We start from the raw sequence: 14,696 nt of genomic DNA, 5'->3' as shown, positions 1-14,696 counted from the left end.
TGATGTTCAATATAAAATCGACGGACGCCCAACTACAAACGACGATTAACAGGTATTTAGTAATTAGAATTATTCGAGATCTATTTCTCCTAAATCAGGAATATGAGTTTCAACTCGTTCTTATGGAGTGAACAGAAAAGGCGTGATTCATAAACTTGATTTTAAAGTCACGAATCCATTTGAGGGCCAAATGTGTTATGCTACTGGGCGGCCTTGAGACGAATATGGATTCGAAGAAAAGAGCGAATTTAACTAGTTTCTTATTTCTTTCACTAATCTGCAATATATGCACTTTCTTGAGGTTTGAATATGAAGAATTCTAAGTTGAAAGAGCAGTTCTGAATTCCTAGTACACTCAAAGTATACAAACGACTGACTCTCTTAAAACCATATAACAAAAGGTCCTACCGAGATTTGAACTCGGATCGCTGGATTCAGAGTCCAGAGTGGTAACCATTACACCATGGGGCCAATATTATAAGTTGTTTTATGTTCTGCTTTATTGTTCATAACGACGTCAGGTGTACCGGACATTTGAAATCGGATCACTTAAACTTTCAATTAATCCAGACTGTTAAGCCCTACAATCTATATACTACAATGTTTACTAGAGTCCCAATTTTAATTAAAAGGATCTGATTTAAGTTATTTGACAACTCCTATGTGTTTGTTAAGTGTTTTATGGTAGTGATAAAAGGACGTTGCCAGAAGTGGGATTCGAACCTACGCCTCCATTCGGAGACCAGAATTCTCACAATCCAGCTTAAGGAAAGAGGTGACTCTTGAGTCTGGCGCCTTAGACCACCCGGCCATCCTGACAACTGCTTGTAGGGTGTTATTGGTGCTCTATTAAATCATATTTCAGTCTTACAAAAACGACTCACGCGAGATACTATTTGTTTTAAAAGCATATGACTGTAAGCACTTAATACCAACTCCTGTTTGCGGTATTACTGTGTGACAGAACCAGGGAGGTATGATTATGAGTTTATATAAAAAGTTTTGTCATCAAATCACAATATTCAAAAACAGCTGAGGAATTCATACCGCACAGGTCCCACCGAGATTTGAACTCGGATCGCTGGATTCAAAGTCCAGAGTGCTAACCATTACACCATGGGGCCGCCGATATATGCGATTTGTGATAATTAAAATAATAATAAACATAATCAAGTCGAAATTAACAACTTTCGATCAAAATTCGTTGGCGATTGGCGCCATGACTTAGTTGGTTAAAGCGCCTGTCTAGTAAACAGGAGATCCTGGGTTCCAAACCCAGTGGTGCCTTAGTCATAGGGATCCCGCAGACCATTTTGACTTAAATCTTTTCTTCTACATTCTATGAATTCAATAATTAAAGTTCAGCTTTTTAGCGACCGACATACAAAGAATCGAAATTGTTAAAGTGTATACGTGATCAGTGCTTTCGGAGGCAAGATTGGAAAAAATTACACCGTGATGTTCAACATAAAATCGACGGACGCCCAACTACAAACGACGATTAACAGGTATTTAGTAATTAGAATTATTCGAGATCTATTTCTCCTAAATCAGGAATATGGGTTTCAACTCGTTCTTATGGAGTGAACAGAAAAGGCGTGAGTCATAAACTTGATTTCAAAGTCACGAATCCATTTGAGGGCCAAATGTGTTATGCTACTGGGCGGCCTTGAGACGAATACGGATTCGAAGAACAGAGCGAATTTAACTAGTTTCTTATTTCTTTCACTAATCTGCAATATATGCTCTTTCTTGAGATTTGAATATGAACAATTCAAAGTTGAAAGAGCAGTTCTGCATTAGGAGTACACTCAAAGTATACAAACGACTGACTCTCTTAAAACCATATAACAAAGGTCCCACCGAGATTTGAACTCGGATCGCTGGATTCAGAGACCAGAGTGCTAACCATTACACCATGGGGCCAATAATACAAGTCGTTTCATGTTCTGCTTTATTGTTCATAACGTCGTCAGGTGTACCGGAAATTTGAAATCGGATCACTTAAACTTTCAATTAATCCAGACTGTTAAGCCCTACAATCTGTATACTACAATGTTTACTAGAGTCCCAATTTTAATTAAAAGGATCTGATTTAAGTTATTTGACAACTCCTAAGTGTTTGTTAAGTGTTTTATGGTAGTGATAAAAGGACGTTGTCAGAAGTGGGATTCGAACCCACGCCTCCATTCGGAGACCAGAATTCTCACAATCCAGCTAAAGGAAAGAGGTGACTCTTGAGTCTGGCGCCTTAGACCACTCGGCCATCCTGACAACTGCTTGTAGGGTGATATTGGTGCTCTATTAAATCATATTTCTGTCTTACAAAAACGACTCACGCGAGATACTATTTGGTTAAAAGCATATGACTGTAAGCACTTAATACCAACTCCTGTTTGCGGTATTACTGTGTGACAGAACCAGGGAGGTATGATTATGAGTTTATATAAAAAGTTTTTTCATCAAATCACAATATTCAAAAATAGCTGAGGAATTCATACCGCACAGGTCCCACCGAGATTTGAACTCGGATCGCTGGATTCAAAGTCCAGAGTGCTAACAATTACACCATGGGGCCGCCGATATATGCGATTTGTGATAATTAAAATAATAATAAACATAATCAAGTCGGAATTAACAACTTTCGATCAAAATTCGTTGGCGATTGGCGCCATGGCTTAGTTGGTTAAAGCGCCTGTCTAGTAAACAGGGGATCCTGGGTTCGAATCCCAGTGGTGCCTTAGTCATAGGGATCCCGCAGACCATTTTGACTTAAATCTTTTCTTCTACATTCTATGAATTCAATAATTAAAGTTCAGCTTTTTAGCGACCGACATACAAAGAATCGAAATCGTTAAAGTGTATACGTGATCAGTGCTTTCGGAGGCAAGATTGGAAAAAATTACACCGTGATGTTCAACATAAAATCCACGGACGCCCATCTACAAACGACGATTAACAGGTATTTAGTAATTAGAATTATTCGAGATCTATTTCTCCTAAATCAGGAATATGGGTTTCAACTCGTTCTTATGGAGTGAACAGAAAAGGCGTGAGTCATAAACTTGATTTCAAAGTCACGAATCCATTTGAGGGCCAAATGTGTTATGCTACTGGGCGGCCTTGAGACGAATATGGATTCGAAGAACAGAGCGAATTTAACTAGTTTCTTATTTCTTTCACTAATCTGCAATATATGCACTTTCTTGAGGTTTGAATATGAACAATTCAAAGTTGAAAGAGCAGTTGTGCATTCGGAGTACACTCAAAGTATACAAACGACTGACTCTCTTAAAACCATATAACAAAGGTCCCACCGAGATTTGAACTCGGATCGCTGGATTCAGAGTTCAGAGTGCTAATCATTACACCATGGGGCCAATGATACAAGTTGTTTTATGTTCTGCTTTATTGTTCATAACGTCATCAGGTGCACCGGACATTTGAAATCGGATCACTTAAGTTTTTAATTAATTCAGACTGGTAAGCCCTACATTCTGTATACTACAATGTTTACTAGAGTCCCAATTTTAATGAAAAAGTATCTGATTTAAGTTTTTTGACAACTCCTATGTGTTTGTCAAGTGTTTTATGGTAATGATAAAAGGAAGTTGTCAGAAGTGGAATTCGAACCCACGCCTCCATTCGGAGACCAGAATTCTCACAATCCAGCTAAAGGAAAGAGGTGACTCTTGAGCCTGGCGCCTTAGACCACTCTGCCATCCTGACGTCTGCTGGTAGGATGTTATTGGTGCTCTATTAAATCATATTTCAGGCTTACAAAAACGACTCATGCAAGATACTATTTGTTTTAAAAGCATATGACTGTAAGCACTTAATACCAACTCCTGTTTGCAGTATTACTGTGTGACAGAATCAGGGAGGTATGATTATGAGTTTATATAAAAAGTTTTGTCATTAAATCACAATATTAAAAAATAGCTGAGGAATTCATACCGCACAGGTCCCACCGAGATTTGAACCCGGATCGCTGGATTCAAAGTACAGAGTGCTAACCATTACACCATGGGGCCGCCGATATATGCGATTTGTGATAATTAAAATAATAATAAACATAATCAAGTCGAAATTAACAACTTTCGATCAAAATCCGTTGGCGATTGGCGCCATGGCTTAGTTGGTTAAAGCGCCTGTCTAGTAAACAGGAGATCCTGGGTTCGAATCCCAGTGGTGCCTTAGTCATAGGGATCCCGCAGACCATTTTGACTTAAATCTTTTCTTCTACATTCTATGAATTCAATAATTAAAGTTCAGCTTTTTCGCGACCGACATACAAAGAATCGAAATCGTTAAAGTGTATACGTGATCAGTGCTTTCGGAGGCAAGATTGTAAAAAATTACACCGTGATGTTCAACATAAAATCGACGGACGCCCAATATTTGAGATCTATTTCTCCTAAATCAGGAATATGGGTTTCAACTCGTTCTTATGGAGTGAACAGAAAAGGCGTGAGTCATAAACTTGATTTCAAAGTCACGATTCAATTTGAGGACCAAATGTGTTATGCTACTGGGCGGCCTTGAGACGAATACGGATTCGAAGAACAGAGAGAATTTAACTAGTTTCTTATTTCTTTCACTAATCTGCAATATATGCACTTTCTTGAGGTTTGAATATGAACAATTCAAAGTTGAAAGAGCAGTTGTGCATTCGAAGTACACTCAAAGTATACAAACGACTGACTCTCTTAAAACCATATAACAAAGGTCCCACCGAGATTTGAACTCGGATCGCTGGATTCAGAGTCCAGAGTGCTAACCATGACACCATGGGGCCAATATAACAAGTTGTTTTATGTTCTGCTTTATTGTTCTTAACGTCGTCAGGTGTACCGGACATTTGAAATCGGATCACTTAAACTTTCGATTAATCCAGACTGTTAAGCCCTACAATCTGTATACTACAATGTTTACTAGAGTCCCAATTTTAATTAAAATCATCTGATTTAAGTTATTTGACAACTCCTATGTGTTTGTTAAGTGTTTTATGGTAGTGATAAAAGGACGCTTTCAGAAGTGGGATTCGAACCCACGCCTCCATTCGGAGACCAGAATTCTCACAATCCAGCTTAAGGAAAGAGGTGACTCTTGAGTCTGGCGCCTTAGACCACTCGGCCATCCTGACAACTGCTTGTAGGGTGTTATTGGTGCTCTATTGAATCATATTTCAGTCTTACAAAAACGACTCACGCGAGATAAAATTGTTTTAAAAACATATGACTGTAAGCACTTAATACCAACTCCTGTTTGCGGTATTACTGTGTGACAGAACCAGGGAGGTATGATTATGAGTTTATATAAAAAGTTTTGTCATCAAATCACAATATTCAAGAACTAGTTTCTTATTTCTTTCACTAATCTGCAATATATGCAATTTTTTGAGGTTTGAATATGAACAATTCAAAGTTGAAAGAGCAGTTCTGCATTCGGAGTACACTCAAAGTATACAAACGACTGACTCTCTTAAAACCATATAACAAAGGTCCCACCGAGATTTGAACTCGGATCGCTGGATTCAGAGTCCAGAGTGCTAACCATTACACCATGGGGCCAATAATACAAGTCGTTTCATGTTTTGCTTTATTGTTCATAACGTCGTCAGGTGTACCGGAAATTTGAAATCGGATCACTTAAACTTTCAATTAATCCAGACTGTTAAGCCCTACAATCTGTATACTACAATGTTTACTAGAGTCCCAATTTTAATTAAAAGGATCTGATTTAAGTTATTTGACAACTCCTATGTGTTTGTTAAGTGTTTTATGGTAGTGATAAAAGAACGTTGTCAGAAGTGGGATTCGAACCCACGCCTCCATTCGGAGACCAGAATTCTCACAATCCAGCTTAAGGAAAGAGGTGACTCTTGAGTCTGGCGCCTTAGACCACTCGGCCATCCTGACAACTGCTTGTACGGTGATATTGGTGCTCTATTAAATCATATTTCAGTCTTACAAAAACGACTCACGCGAGATACTATTTGTTTAAAAGCATATGACTGTAAGCACTTAATACCAACTCCTGTTTGCGGTATTACTGTGTGACAGAACCAGGGAGGTATGATTATGAGTTTATATAAAAAGTTTTGTCATCAAATCACAATATTCAAAAACAGCTGAGGAATTCATACCGCACAGGTCCCACCGAGATTTGAACTCGGATCGCTGGATTCAAGGTCCAGAGTGCTAACCATTACACCATGGGGCCGCCGATATATGCGATTTGTGATAATTAAAATAATAATAAACATAATCAAGTCGAAATTAACAACTTTCGATCAAAATTGGTTGGCGATTGGCGCCATGGCTTAGTTGGTTAAAGCGCCTGTCTAGTAAACAGGAGATCCTGGGTTCGAATCCCAGTGGTGCCTTAGTCATAGGGATCCCGCAGACCATTTTGACTTAAATATTTTCTTCTACATTCCATGAATTCAATAATTAAAGTTCAGCTTTTTAGCGACCGACATACAAAGAATCGAAATCGTTAAAGTGTATACGTGATCAGTGCTTTCGGAGGCAAGATTGGAAAAAATTACACCGTGATGTTCAACATAAAATCGACGGACGCCCAACTACAAACGACGATTAACAGGTATTTAGTAATTAGAATTATTCGAAATCTATTTCTCCTAAATCAGGAATATGGGTTTCAACTCGTTCTTATGGAGTGAACAGAAAAGGCGTTAGTCATAAACTTGATTTCAAAGTCACGAATCCATTTGAGGGCCAAATGTGTTATGCTACTGGGCGGCCTTGAGACGAATATGGATTCGAAGAACAGAGCGAATTTAACTAGTTTCTTATTTCTTTCACTAATCTGCAATATATGCACTTTCTTGAGGTTTGAATATGAACAATTCAAAGTTGAAAGAGCAGTTCTGAATTCCTAGTGCACTCGAAGTATACAAACGACTGACTCTCTTAAAACCATATAACAAAAGGTCCCACCGAGATTTGAACTCGGATCGCTGGATTCAGAGTCCAGAGTGCTAACCATTACACCATGGGGGAAATAATACAAGTTGTTTTATGTTTTGCTTTATTGTTCATAACGACGTCAGGTGTACCGGACATTTGAAATCGGATCACTTAAACTTTCAATTAATCCAGACTGTTAAGCCCTACAATCTGTATACTACAATGTTTACTAGAGTCCCAATTTTAATTAAAAGGATCTGATTTAAGTTATTTGACAACTCCTATGTGTTTGTTAAGTGTTTTATGGTAGTGATAAAAGGACGTTGTCAGAAGTGGGATTCGAACCCACGCCTCCATTCGGAGACCAGAATTCTCACAATCCAGCTTAAGGAAAGAGGTGACTCTTGAGTCTGGCGCCTTAGACCACCCAGCCATCCTTACAACTGCTTGTAGGGTTTTATTGGTGCTCTATTAAATCATATTTCAGTCTTACAAAAACGACTCACGCGAGATACTATTTGTTTTAAAAGCATATGACTGTAAGCACTTAATACCAACTCCTGTTTGCGGTATTACTGTGTGACAGAACCAGGGAGGTATGATTATGAGTTTATATAAAAAGTTTTGTCATCAAATCACAATATTCAAAATAGCTGAGGAATTCATACCGCACAGGTCCCACCAAGATTTGAACTCGGATCGCTGGATTCAAAGTCCAGAGTGCTAACCATTACACCATGGGGCCGCCGATATATGCGATTTGTGATAATTAAAATAATAATAAACATAATCAAGTCGAAATTAACAACTTTCGATCAAAATTCGTTGGCGATTGGCGCCATGGCTTAGTTGGTTAAAGCGCCTGTCTAGTAAACAGGAGATCCTGGGTTCGAATCCCAGTGGTGCCTTAGTCATAGGGATCCCGCAGACCATTTTGACTTAAATCTTTTCTTCTACATTCTATGAATTCAATAATTAAAGTTCAGCTTTTTCGCGACCGACATACAAAGAATCGAAATCGTTAAAGTGTATACGTGATCAGTGCTTTCGGAGGCAAGATTGGAAAAAATTACACCGTGATGTTCAACATAAAATCGACGGACGCCCAATATTCGAGATCTATTTCTCCTAAATCAGGAATATGGGTTTCAACTCGTTCTTATGGAGTGAACAGAAAAGGCGTGAGTCATAAACTTGATTTCAAAGTCACGATTCCATTTGAGGACCAAATGTGTTATGCTTAGTTTGGATTTCTGCCCATTGACAAATCACCCTTGCCTACTATGTCTCTTTAACTAATATCCCGAAATGAAACGAATAGATTTCTCCCAAAGTGATTTAATCCAGATATCAGTAAGACAAAGTGACCTGACAAACAATAAAGATGAATATTAAAATGAGTACAGGCAACCAGGCACAATACAAAGCAAGAATATACCAATTTACTTACATTTAAATGAGGCTTTGTCAGAACAGATTATCCCAATGTAAGAAACTTAAGAAATAGATTATTCATACCCAATGACTATAGCACCATTAACAGGCTTATGAGAACAGATCTAAAGACAGACTAAAGCTCTAGACAGTTAACCACAACAAGAAGTAATCAAGTAATCAGCCAATAATCGCGATGCAGTGAACCATACGTAAACACACCAAAAGTAAGTAGTACCAAGATAAATCAGTCAAATGTTCAAACCACTCCCCCCCAGTCTATGAATGCAATGAAAAGGACGATAATATTGAACATTGTTGACTCGGAGTAACTGATATGAGATTAGATGTCTTTCAACCCACACTGTAGCTCTTCTTTGGTCGCAATTAGACAAAGTTTATGTATTGGTCGATTGTATAAATTCCCATCGCTGTCTTTGATTGTAACACTTCTCACCAAGCCATCTGAACTGGGCATAATGTTGTGAACCAGTGCTTTTTTCCATAAACCTCTGGGTGCACTTCCGCCTTTAAATCCAGGTTGAAGAATTAATACGTAATCTCCAACTTGAAGATTGCGTCTTGTTCGAAACCATTTGTTAGCAAGTAATAGCTGAGGCGGTATGTGTTTCATCCATGTTTTCCAGAACACCTCAACTCTGTTTTCCGCCACTTTTAGCATGTCTCGTGGATTGAATCTCTCTTCTTGTGTAGTTTGAGGGACTACCTGCTTTGCATATGGATGTAAAAGAGTATTGCCAGTAATACAATTATATTCCAAAGGGTTTCCATCTGGGAAAAGTGGTCGACTATTGATGATATAAGTAATTTCGTTGAGAACAGTTGTCCATTCTTCGTAGGTCATAAGAGCCCTGCTGTAATTCACCACTGATGCATCGAGTGCTTTGCGAACCGAGTTGATAAGCGATTCTACTACTCCATTCATATGTGACGCGTAAGGTACATTATATTTCCAATCAAATTTCGTTTGATTCTCTGCCATCTCATGTTGAATCAACTGAAAATTCCATTTCTCGATCCATTCCTTGATAGGCGCTTGACTAGCTTGAAATGTAGTACCTCCGTCGGAAAATACAAATGCAGGATGAATTCCCCTTATAGATACAAATCGTCTCCATGCCCGTAGGAACGAATTAGTATCCAGAGCCAGACACAGTTCCAGATGAATACAACGAGTGGTTGCACATGTAATAATTAAAACAGACGCGTTGATAACTACATTTCGAGATTGCTTTACTTTCAAGTATCCGAAAAAATCCATTGCTACAGAATTGAATGGTGCCATCTGTGGTTGCATTCGAAATGAAGGAAGTTCTCCCATGCGTTGCTGTAGCAACTTTCTACGACGAATCCTGCAAAATATACACATTGATGCTATTGATTTTAAGAGTATTCTTCCACCAATAAGAACAATACCGTCGTTCTTCATATTTGCCAATATAACTCGATACCCTTGATGTAAGAACTTTTTATGATAGAACACTCCAAGAAGACGAACGAGGAAATGTTTGCCCGGAAGCACGACTGGATGCTTCATTTCCATATATAAATCAGTTCTATTCAGTCTTCCACCAATACGAAGAATTCCGTGAGAATCGAATAACAAGTCTAATTTCCATAGAGTTTTGACAGCTTTCCCAAATTCATCAATCATAGATTTTTGACAAATTCTGAATATACACAATTTTGCTTTCTCTATGTATTGTACGACATCGGCAGGTTTAAATTCCAAATTGACAAATGATTTTTGCTGAAATGCACCCTTCATCCAAGCTGTCGCTCTTAGCAAGTCTTGCCATGAAGAAAAATTATCCGCTAAATCATTATCATTTTGATAAGGCAAATCTGCTTTAACGACGTTGAATTGTCTTTTTCCGCGATATGCTTTTGACTTGGTTGGTGGTTTTTCTTCCAATATTTCTTGACGTAATTCATCTAATTTTAAGTCATCATCATTCGGCCAATATTCCATTGGTTGCCTTAGAAATGCAGGTCCTTCATGCCAAATTGTAAGCTTCTCGCAGGAAATAGGTTTTGTTAAACAATCTGCAGCATTAAGAAGACTTGGAATGAATTTGACTTCTTTTGTTAGATTCTTATGTGTATCTTGAAATTCTTGTACTCTTGAAGCAACGAATGGTTTGAATTTTCCAGATTGGGAATTCAACCAATAAATAACAACTTTGCTGTCTGTCCAGAAATATTTGAATGCAATATTGTACGGTAGTGCTTTACTTATTTCATGCACCAATCTGCTCATGCCTATTGCTCCCATTAGCTCCTTTCTTGGAGTACTTTTGTGTTTGAGTGGTGCCACAAATCCTTTTGCTGCAACGAATGTTAGCTTAACTCCACCTGTTGTAGGCCACCGTAAGAACACACAAGTGCCATAGGCTAAATCTCCACCGTCTGAAAATGCGTGCAGTTGAGGAGGTCCAGTTGTGTTTTCAGGTTTTAGACATCTTGGAGTTGAAACTTGAGCTAACTTGGACATTTCTTGAACATTGTTATACCAGCATTTGACCACATCATCTGGCAAAGTTTGGTCCCAGCTAAATCCATCTGCCCAGATCTTTTGAAGATCTATTCTATACTGCATTGTGACTGGAAGTAAATAACCCAGAGGGTCCCACAATTTCATTACACATGCTAATGCTTTTCTTTTAGAAAATCCTGTTTGCATGAAAGAAATGTCTTTGAATTTTGAACTGAATCTGTCATCAGTTTTATTCCAGGAATGACCAAGTACATCAACAACTTTTTCACCAGGATTTTGATCTACTTCAGGATGGTTTGAGTTCCAAATCTTTATAGAGAATTTTCCACGAATAAGTATTTGATCAACATCATTGATAACCTTGTTTGCAAGAATGTGATTCGAAACAGAATGACTGACGTCATCAATGTATGTATCTTTGTCCAATACAACAGCTCCAAGAGGATGATCTTTTCGAAATTTATCGGCTAAAAATTTAATTGTAAAGCATGCCAAGTCAGGACTAGATTTATCTCCGAACATAACCCGAAGCCATTGAAAGATTGTTGGTTGCAACGATGAATCACCATAGCGCCAAAGGAAACGATGAAATTTCTGATCGACTTCTGCCATTTGAATTTGATTAAACATTTTCGATATATCACCAGCAATAGCCACACTATCAGCTCGCCATGCCATGAAACATCTGAACAAAGAATTCGCAAAGCTGGGGCCTTTCTCTAAACCATCATTGAGACATGTGCCCTTAAAAGGACACGCAGAATCAAATACTATTCTTAATTTTGTTGAGGTTTTATCCGGACGTTCTACGATACGATGATTGAGGTACCATGCATTTTCAACTTTAGCCGTTTTCGTTTCAACCGATGTTAGTCGTCGTACTACGCCTCGCTGAAGCAGATTTTTAATCTCCATATTATACTCTTCCGTTTTTCCTTTTCTATACAATTCTTGTTCCCGTTTTTTCATTTGTTCATACGCCTTCTCATAATTGTTGTGCAATTTTTCTGGGAAACCAGGTTTCCATGGCATTTTGACACAAACTCGGCCATCAGCACCAATATTGGTTGTCGCTTTTACATGTTTGATAAATGCTGATTCTGCAATTTCTGAGTTGGAACAAACACACAAAGTTGTGGGTTGCACTCCAAGAACTTCACCATGGAAAAACTTGCGCAACTCTTCATTTTCTAATGATGAAAAACTATTAATATTTGCTACATGATTGAAAGATCGTTGCGGTGCTTGAATAATGCCTCCATATAGATAGCATCCAATAGATGTGAAAGCTGCTGAAGGATGATTATCGGGATCAATTGGCGAACGTAATGAATGCATTGTTTGAATTAAAGGTGCATAATCTCTACCAACAAGAACATCGACTGTTTTTTGCCCAACTGGTATTTTATCCTGAATTCCTCTTAGATATTTAAACTGTTTAAAAATAGATGGCGGAATTGGTGTAACATCGTGACAAGGTTTTCTCACAGCCGTAACTCTGATATCAAATATCTGGTCTCGTGAAAGAGGTCTAATTTTTAAATTATAATCTTCAGAAGGTTCTTCATGAATGGCTCCTCCTGCGACACCAAACCGAATTGTTCCATGACCTATTGTCTTTTGTTTCAATGATTTTACAAAATTACGTCTTACCAAAGAATGGTTACTGCCACCATCAAGAAAGAAATTTGCCTTGACCCATGTTTTGTCACTCGCCTGCACTTCTGCAACAAGTAATGGAGAATAATCCAAATTAAAAGTGCTCAATTGTCTTGAATGCATCTGAGATTGGTTGAATACTGCTGCATTAGAGTGAATATGTTGACTTTCCAAATTCGAGTCGTTCATACCAGAATTTCTCATTGTATTGTAATTTCCCTGTACTTTTCCGGGACATAATGACCAATGATGCTGTCTTTGGTTACAATTTACACAGCTATCGGCTGTTGTTCTTGCACAATTTCTTGCAAAGTGAGTTCCTAGACATATAAAACATCTTCGATCATCTGCTATAAAGTTTTTTCTTTCAGGAATTGATAGGTTTTGATATTTGTTGCAGTCTATAAGGCGGTGCTGAATTCCACATCCAAAAATACAAGTGACTGTCCTTTGATGTGGCTGAACTGAACCCATGTTATCATTCTCGTCTGTAGCATGATTAACCGTATTGAAATTAGATCTTGGCGACTGGTTTTGTCTCGGTCGAAACCTCATATTCTCGGTTTGACTGATAAAGTTACCAGATATTTCCAATGCTGTAGCTTCAGATCTCAGAAAATTCGTTATAAATTCCAAGTTATGATTACCTTTGCTGGAACTATTATATCGCAGTGCAGTGTCTGCATCTAGACACTCTAATGCTCTATTGACAGAAATAACCGAGTTTGCATCCTGTTTTAACCCAAGATCTTCCATACGTCGGCAGAAGAGAGAAATTTCGTGAGCTAGTCGCCTAAGGTTCGCTGGATTACGAGAGGTCCTATATAAAGGTTTTATTTGCTCGTATTGCTTGATTACTTCACGTTGAACTACTGATTTAGGAATACGCTCTTCCAGGCGTTCCCATGCACTTGAAATTGATTTACAGTCACATATCATTGTTTGATAATCGTTTGGCATTGCACCATTGCGTAATAGCCATGAAATTTGCACTAAATCATCCGTAATTCTAGCATGGTGCATTATATGTGTAAAACGTTCTTTCCAGGTATAAAAGTCTACTTTTTGTCCGTTCCAGCATGGCGGATCCATACCACATAACTTAATCATAGGAGGATCATTATTATAATTGTTTTGCGTGGTTACAAGAGATGATATCACCGGCTTTATATCTAGTTTGTCTTCATATTTCTCAAAATCGATTGCAATCTTGTTTTCCACACCTAAAATTTCTTCACTAAATTTAGATATAACGGGTTTTTCCTCACTTTGTGTAGTACTGTCTTCTTCAATTAGAGCCAATTCCATAGTATCAATTAGACAGACCAAAAATGCTATTTTATCGTTAGCATCATGAAACAGTATTTTGACCTTTTCAAAATCTCTTCTTTCCAGAGAGTGCTCAAATCGTGTTAAAATTCTTTCCAAATTTACTTTGAGTACCGGAAACTTACTCTTGAGTTGTTTGAAATTCTGACCTTGAAAATATTCTGCCATTGTTAGTTGGCACTCTTGCTTTGATGTATTGCTGAATCCTCGAAAGGTTGAAGAAGAACTGCTTGATTCAGACTCCAGTTTGTAGGTGTAGGTGCAGTATCATTAAATGTCACTAGTTTGGATTTCTGCCCATTGACAAATCACCCTTGCCTACTACGTCTCTTTAACTAATATCCCGAAATGAAACGAATAGATTTCTCCCAAAGTGATTTAATCCAGATATCAGTAAGACAAAGTGACCTGACAAACAATAAAGATGAATATTAAAATGAGTACAGGCAACCAGGCACAATACAAAGCAAGAATATACCAATTTACTTACATTTAAATGAGGCTTTGTCAGAACAGATTATCCCAATGTAAGAAACTTAAGAAATAGATTATTCATACCCAATGACTATAGCACCATTAACAGGCTTATGAGAACAGATCTAAAGACAGACTAAAGCTCTAGACAGTTAACCACAACAAGAAGTAATCAAGTAATCAGCCAATAATCGCGATGCAGTGAACCATACGTAAACACACCAAAAGTAAGTAGTACCAAGATAAATCAGTCAAATGTTCAAACCAATGCTACTGGGCGGCCTTGAGACGAATATGGATTCGAAGAACAGAGCGAATTTAACTAGTTTCTTATTTCTTTCACTAAT

The 14,696-nt window shown here is 38.0% G+C and overlaps 1 protein-coding gene and 16 non-coding genes across 17 annotated transcripts; 4 read left to right on the top strand and 13 right to left on the bottom strand.

Moving 5' to 3' along the window:
- Positions 1–702: 702 nt before the first annotated feature.
- Positions 703–819, bottom strand: Trnal-caa (transfer RNA leucine (anticodon CAA)). Its single transcript has 2 exons — positions 782–819; positions 703–748 (listed from the first exon to the last, which is right to left on the bottom strand). It is a non-coding gene; the product is annotated as a tRNA-Leu (tRNA).
- Positions 820–1,052: 233 nt separating this feature from the next.
- On the bottom strand, positions 1,053–1,124 carry Trnaq-uug (transfer RNA glutamine (anticodon UUG)). Its single transcript has one exon. It is a non-coding gene; the product is annotated as a tRNA-Gln (tRNA).
- A 730-nt stretch (positions 1,125–1,854) lies between these two features.
- Trnaq-cug (transfer RNA glutamine (anticodon CUG)) lies at positions 1,855–1,926 on the bottom strand. The gene has a single exon. It is a non-coding gene; the product is annotated as a tRNA-Gln (tRNA).
- Positions 1,927–2,157: 231 nt separating this feature from the next.
- On the bottom strand, positions 2,158–2,274 carry Trnal-caa (transfer RNA leucine (anticodon CAA)). Its single transcript has 2 exons — positions 2,237–2,274; positions 2,158–2,203 (listed from the first exon to the last, which is right to left on the bottom strand). It is a non-coding gene; the product is annotated as a tRNA-Leu (tRNA).
- Positions 2,275–2,506: 232 nt separating this feature from the next.
- Trnaq-uug (transfer RNA glutamine (anticodon UUG)) lies at positions 2,507–2,578 on the bottom strand. Its single transcript has one exon. It is a non-coding gene; the product is annotated as a tRNA-Gln (tRNA).
- Positions 2,579–2,667: 89 nt separating this feature from the next.
- On the top strand, positions 2,668–2,741 carry Trnat-agu (transfer RNA threonine (anticodon AGU)). Its single transcript has one exon. It is a non-coding gene; the product is annotated as a tRNA-Thr (tRNA).
- Positions 2,742–4,123: 1,382 nt separating this feature from the next.
- On the top strand, positions 4,124–4,197 carry Trnat-agu (transfer RNA threonine (anticodon AGU)). Its single transcript has one exon. It is a non-coding gene; the product is annotated as a tRNA-Thr (tRNA).
- A 529-nt stretch (positions 4,198–4,726) lies between these two features.
- Positions 4,727–4,798, bottom strand: Trnaq-cug (transfer RNA glutamine (anticodon CUG)). The gene has a single exon. It is a non-coding gene; the product is annotated as a tRNA-Gln (tRNA).
- Positions 4,799–5,029: 231 nt separating this feature from the next.
- Positions 5,030–5,146, bottom strand: Trnal-caa (transfer RNA leucine (anticodon CAA)). The gene is made up of 2 exons: positions 5,109–5,146; positions 5,030–5,075 (listed from the first exon to the last, which is right to left on the bottom strand). It is a non-coding gene; the product is annotated as a tRNA-Leu (tRNA).
- A 355-nt stretch (positions 5,147–5,501) lies between these two features.
- Positions 5,502–5,573, bottom strand: Trnaq-cug (transfer RNA glutamine (anticodon CUG)). The gene has a single exon. It is a non-coding gene; the product is annotated as a tRNA-Gln (tRNA).
- A 231-nt stretch (positions 5,574–5,804) lies between these two features.
- Trnal-caa (transfer RNA leucine (anticodon CAA)) lies at positions 5,805–5,921 on the bottom strand. Its single transcript has 2 exons — positions 5,884–5,921; positions 5,805–5,850 (listed from the first exon to the last, which is right to left on the bottom strand). It is a non-coding gene; the product is annotated as a tRNA-Leu (tRNA).
- Positions 5,922–6,153: 232 nt separating this feature from the next.
- Trnaq-uug (transfer RNA glutamine (anticodon UUG)) lies at positions 6,154–6,225 on the bottom strand. Its single transcript has one exon. It is a non-coding gene; the product is annotated as a tRNA-Gln (tRNA).
- Positions 6,226–6,314: 89 nt separating this feature from the next.
- On the top strand, positions 6,315–6,388 carry Trnat-agu (transfer RNA threonine (anticodon AGU)). Its single transcript has one exon. It is a non-coding gene; the product is annotated as a tRNA-Thr (tRNA).
- An 871-nt stretch (positions 6,389–7,259) lies between these two features.
- Trnal-caa (transfer RNA leucine (anticodon CAA)) lies at positions 7,260–7,376 on the bottom strand. The gene is made up of 2 exons: positions 7,339–7,376; positions 7,260–7,305 (listed from the first exon to the last, which is right to left on the bottom strand). It is a non-coding gene; the product is annotated as a tRNA-Leu (tRNA).
- A 232-nt stretch (positions 7,377–7,608) lies between these two features.
- On the bottom strand, positions 7,609–7,680 carry Trnaq-uug (transfer RNA glutamine (anticodon UUG)). The gene has a single exon. It is a non-coding gene; the product is annotated as a tRNA-Gln (tRNA).
- Positions 7,681–7,769: 89 nt separating this feature from the next.
- Trnat-agu (transfer RNA threonine (anticodon AGU)) lies at positions 7,770–7,843 on the top strand. The gene has a single exon. It is a non-coding gene; the product is annotated as a tRNA-Thr (tRNA).
- A 333-nt stretch (positions 7,844–8,176) lies between these two features.
- Positions 8,177–14,611, bottom strand: LOC120336510 (uncharacterized). The gene is made up of 3 exons (XM_078115643.1): positions 14,366–14,611; positions 8,386–14,283; positions 8,177–8,303 (listed from the first exon to the last, which is right to left on the bottom strand). Exon 2 carries the CDS (start codon positions 14,041–14,043, stop codon positions 8,713–8,715), a length of 5,331 nt encoding a protein of 1,776 aa, XP_077971769.1. The 5' UTR covers positions 14,044–14,283; positions 14,366–14,611; the 3' UTR covers positions 8,177–8,303; positions 8,386–8,712.
- Between the last annotated feature and the right edge of the window lie 85 nt (positions 14,612–14,696).

This window comes from Styela clava, chromosome 8 (genome assembly GCF_964204865.1).
Source record: "Styela clava chromosome 8, kaStyClav1.hap1.2, whole genome shotgun sequence".
In the NCBI taxonomy this organism is placed as follows: Eukaryota; Metazoa; Chordata; class Ascidiacea; order Stolidobranchia; family Styelidae; genus Styela; species Styela clava.
The sequence above is the reverse complement of the archived record's forward strand: the minus strand, read 5'-3'. Positions and strand labels throughout refer to the sequence as shown.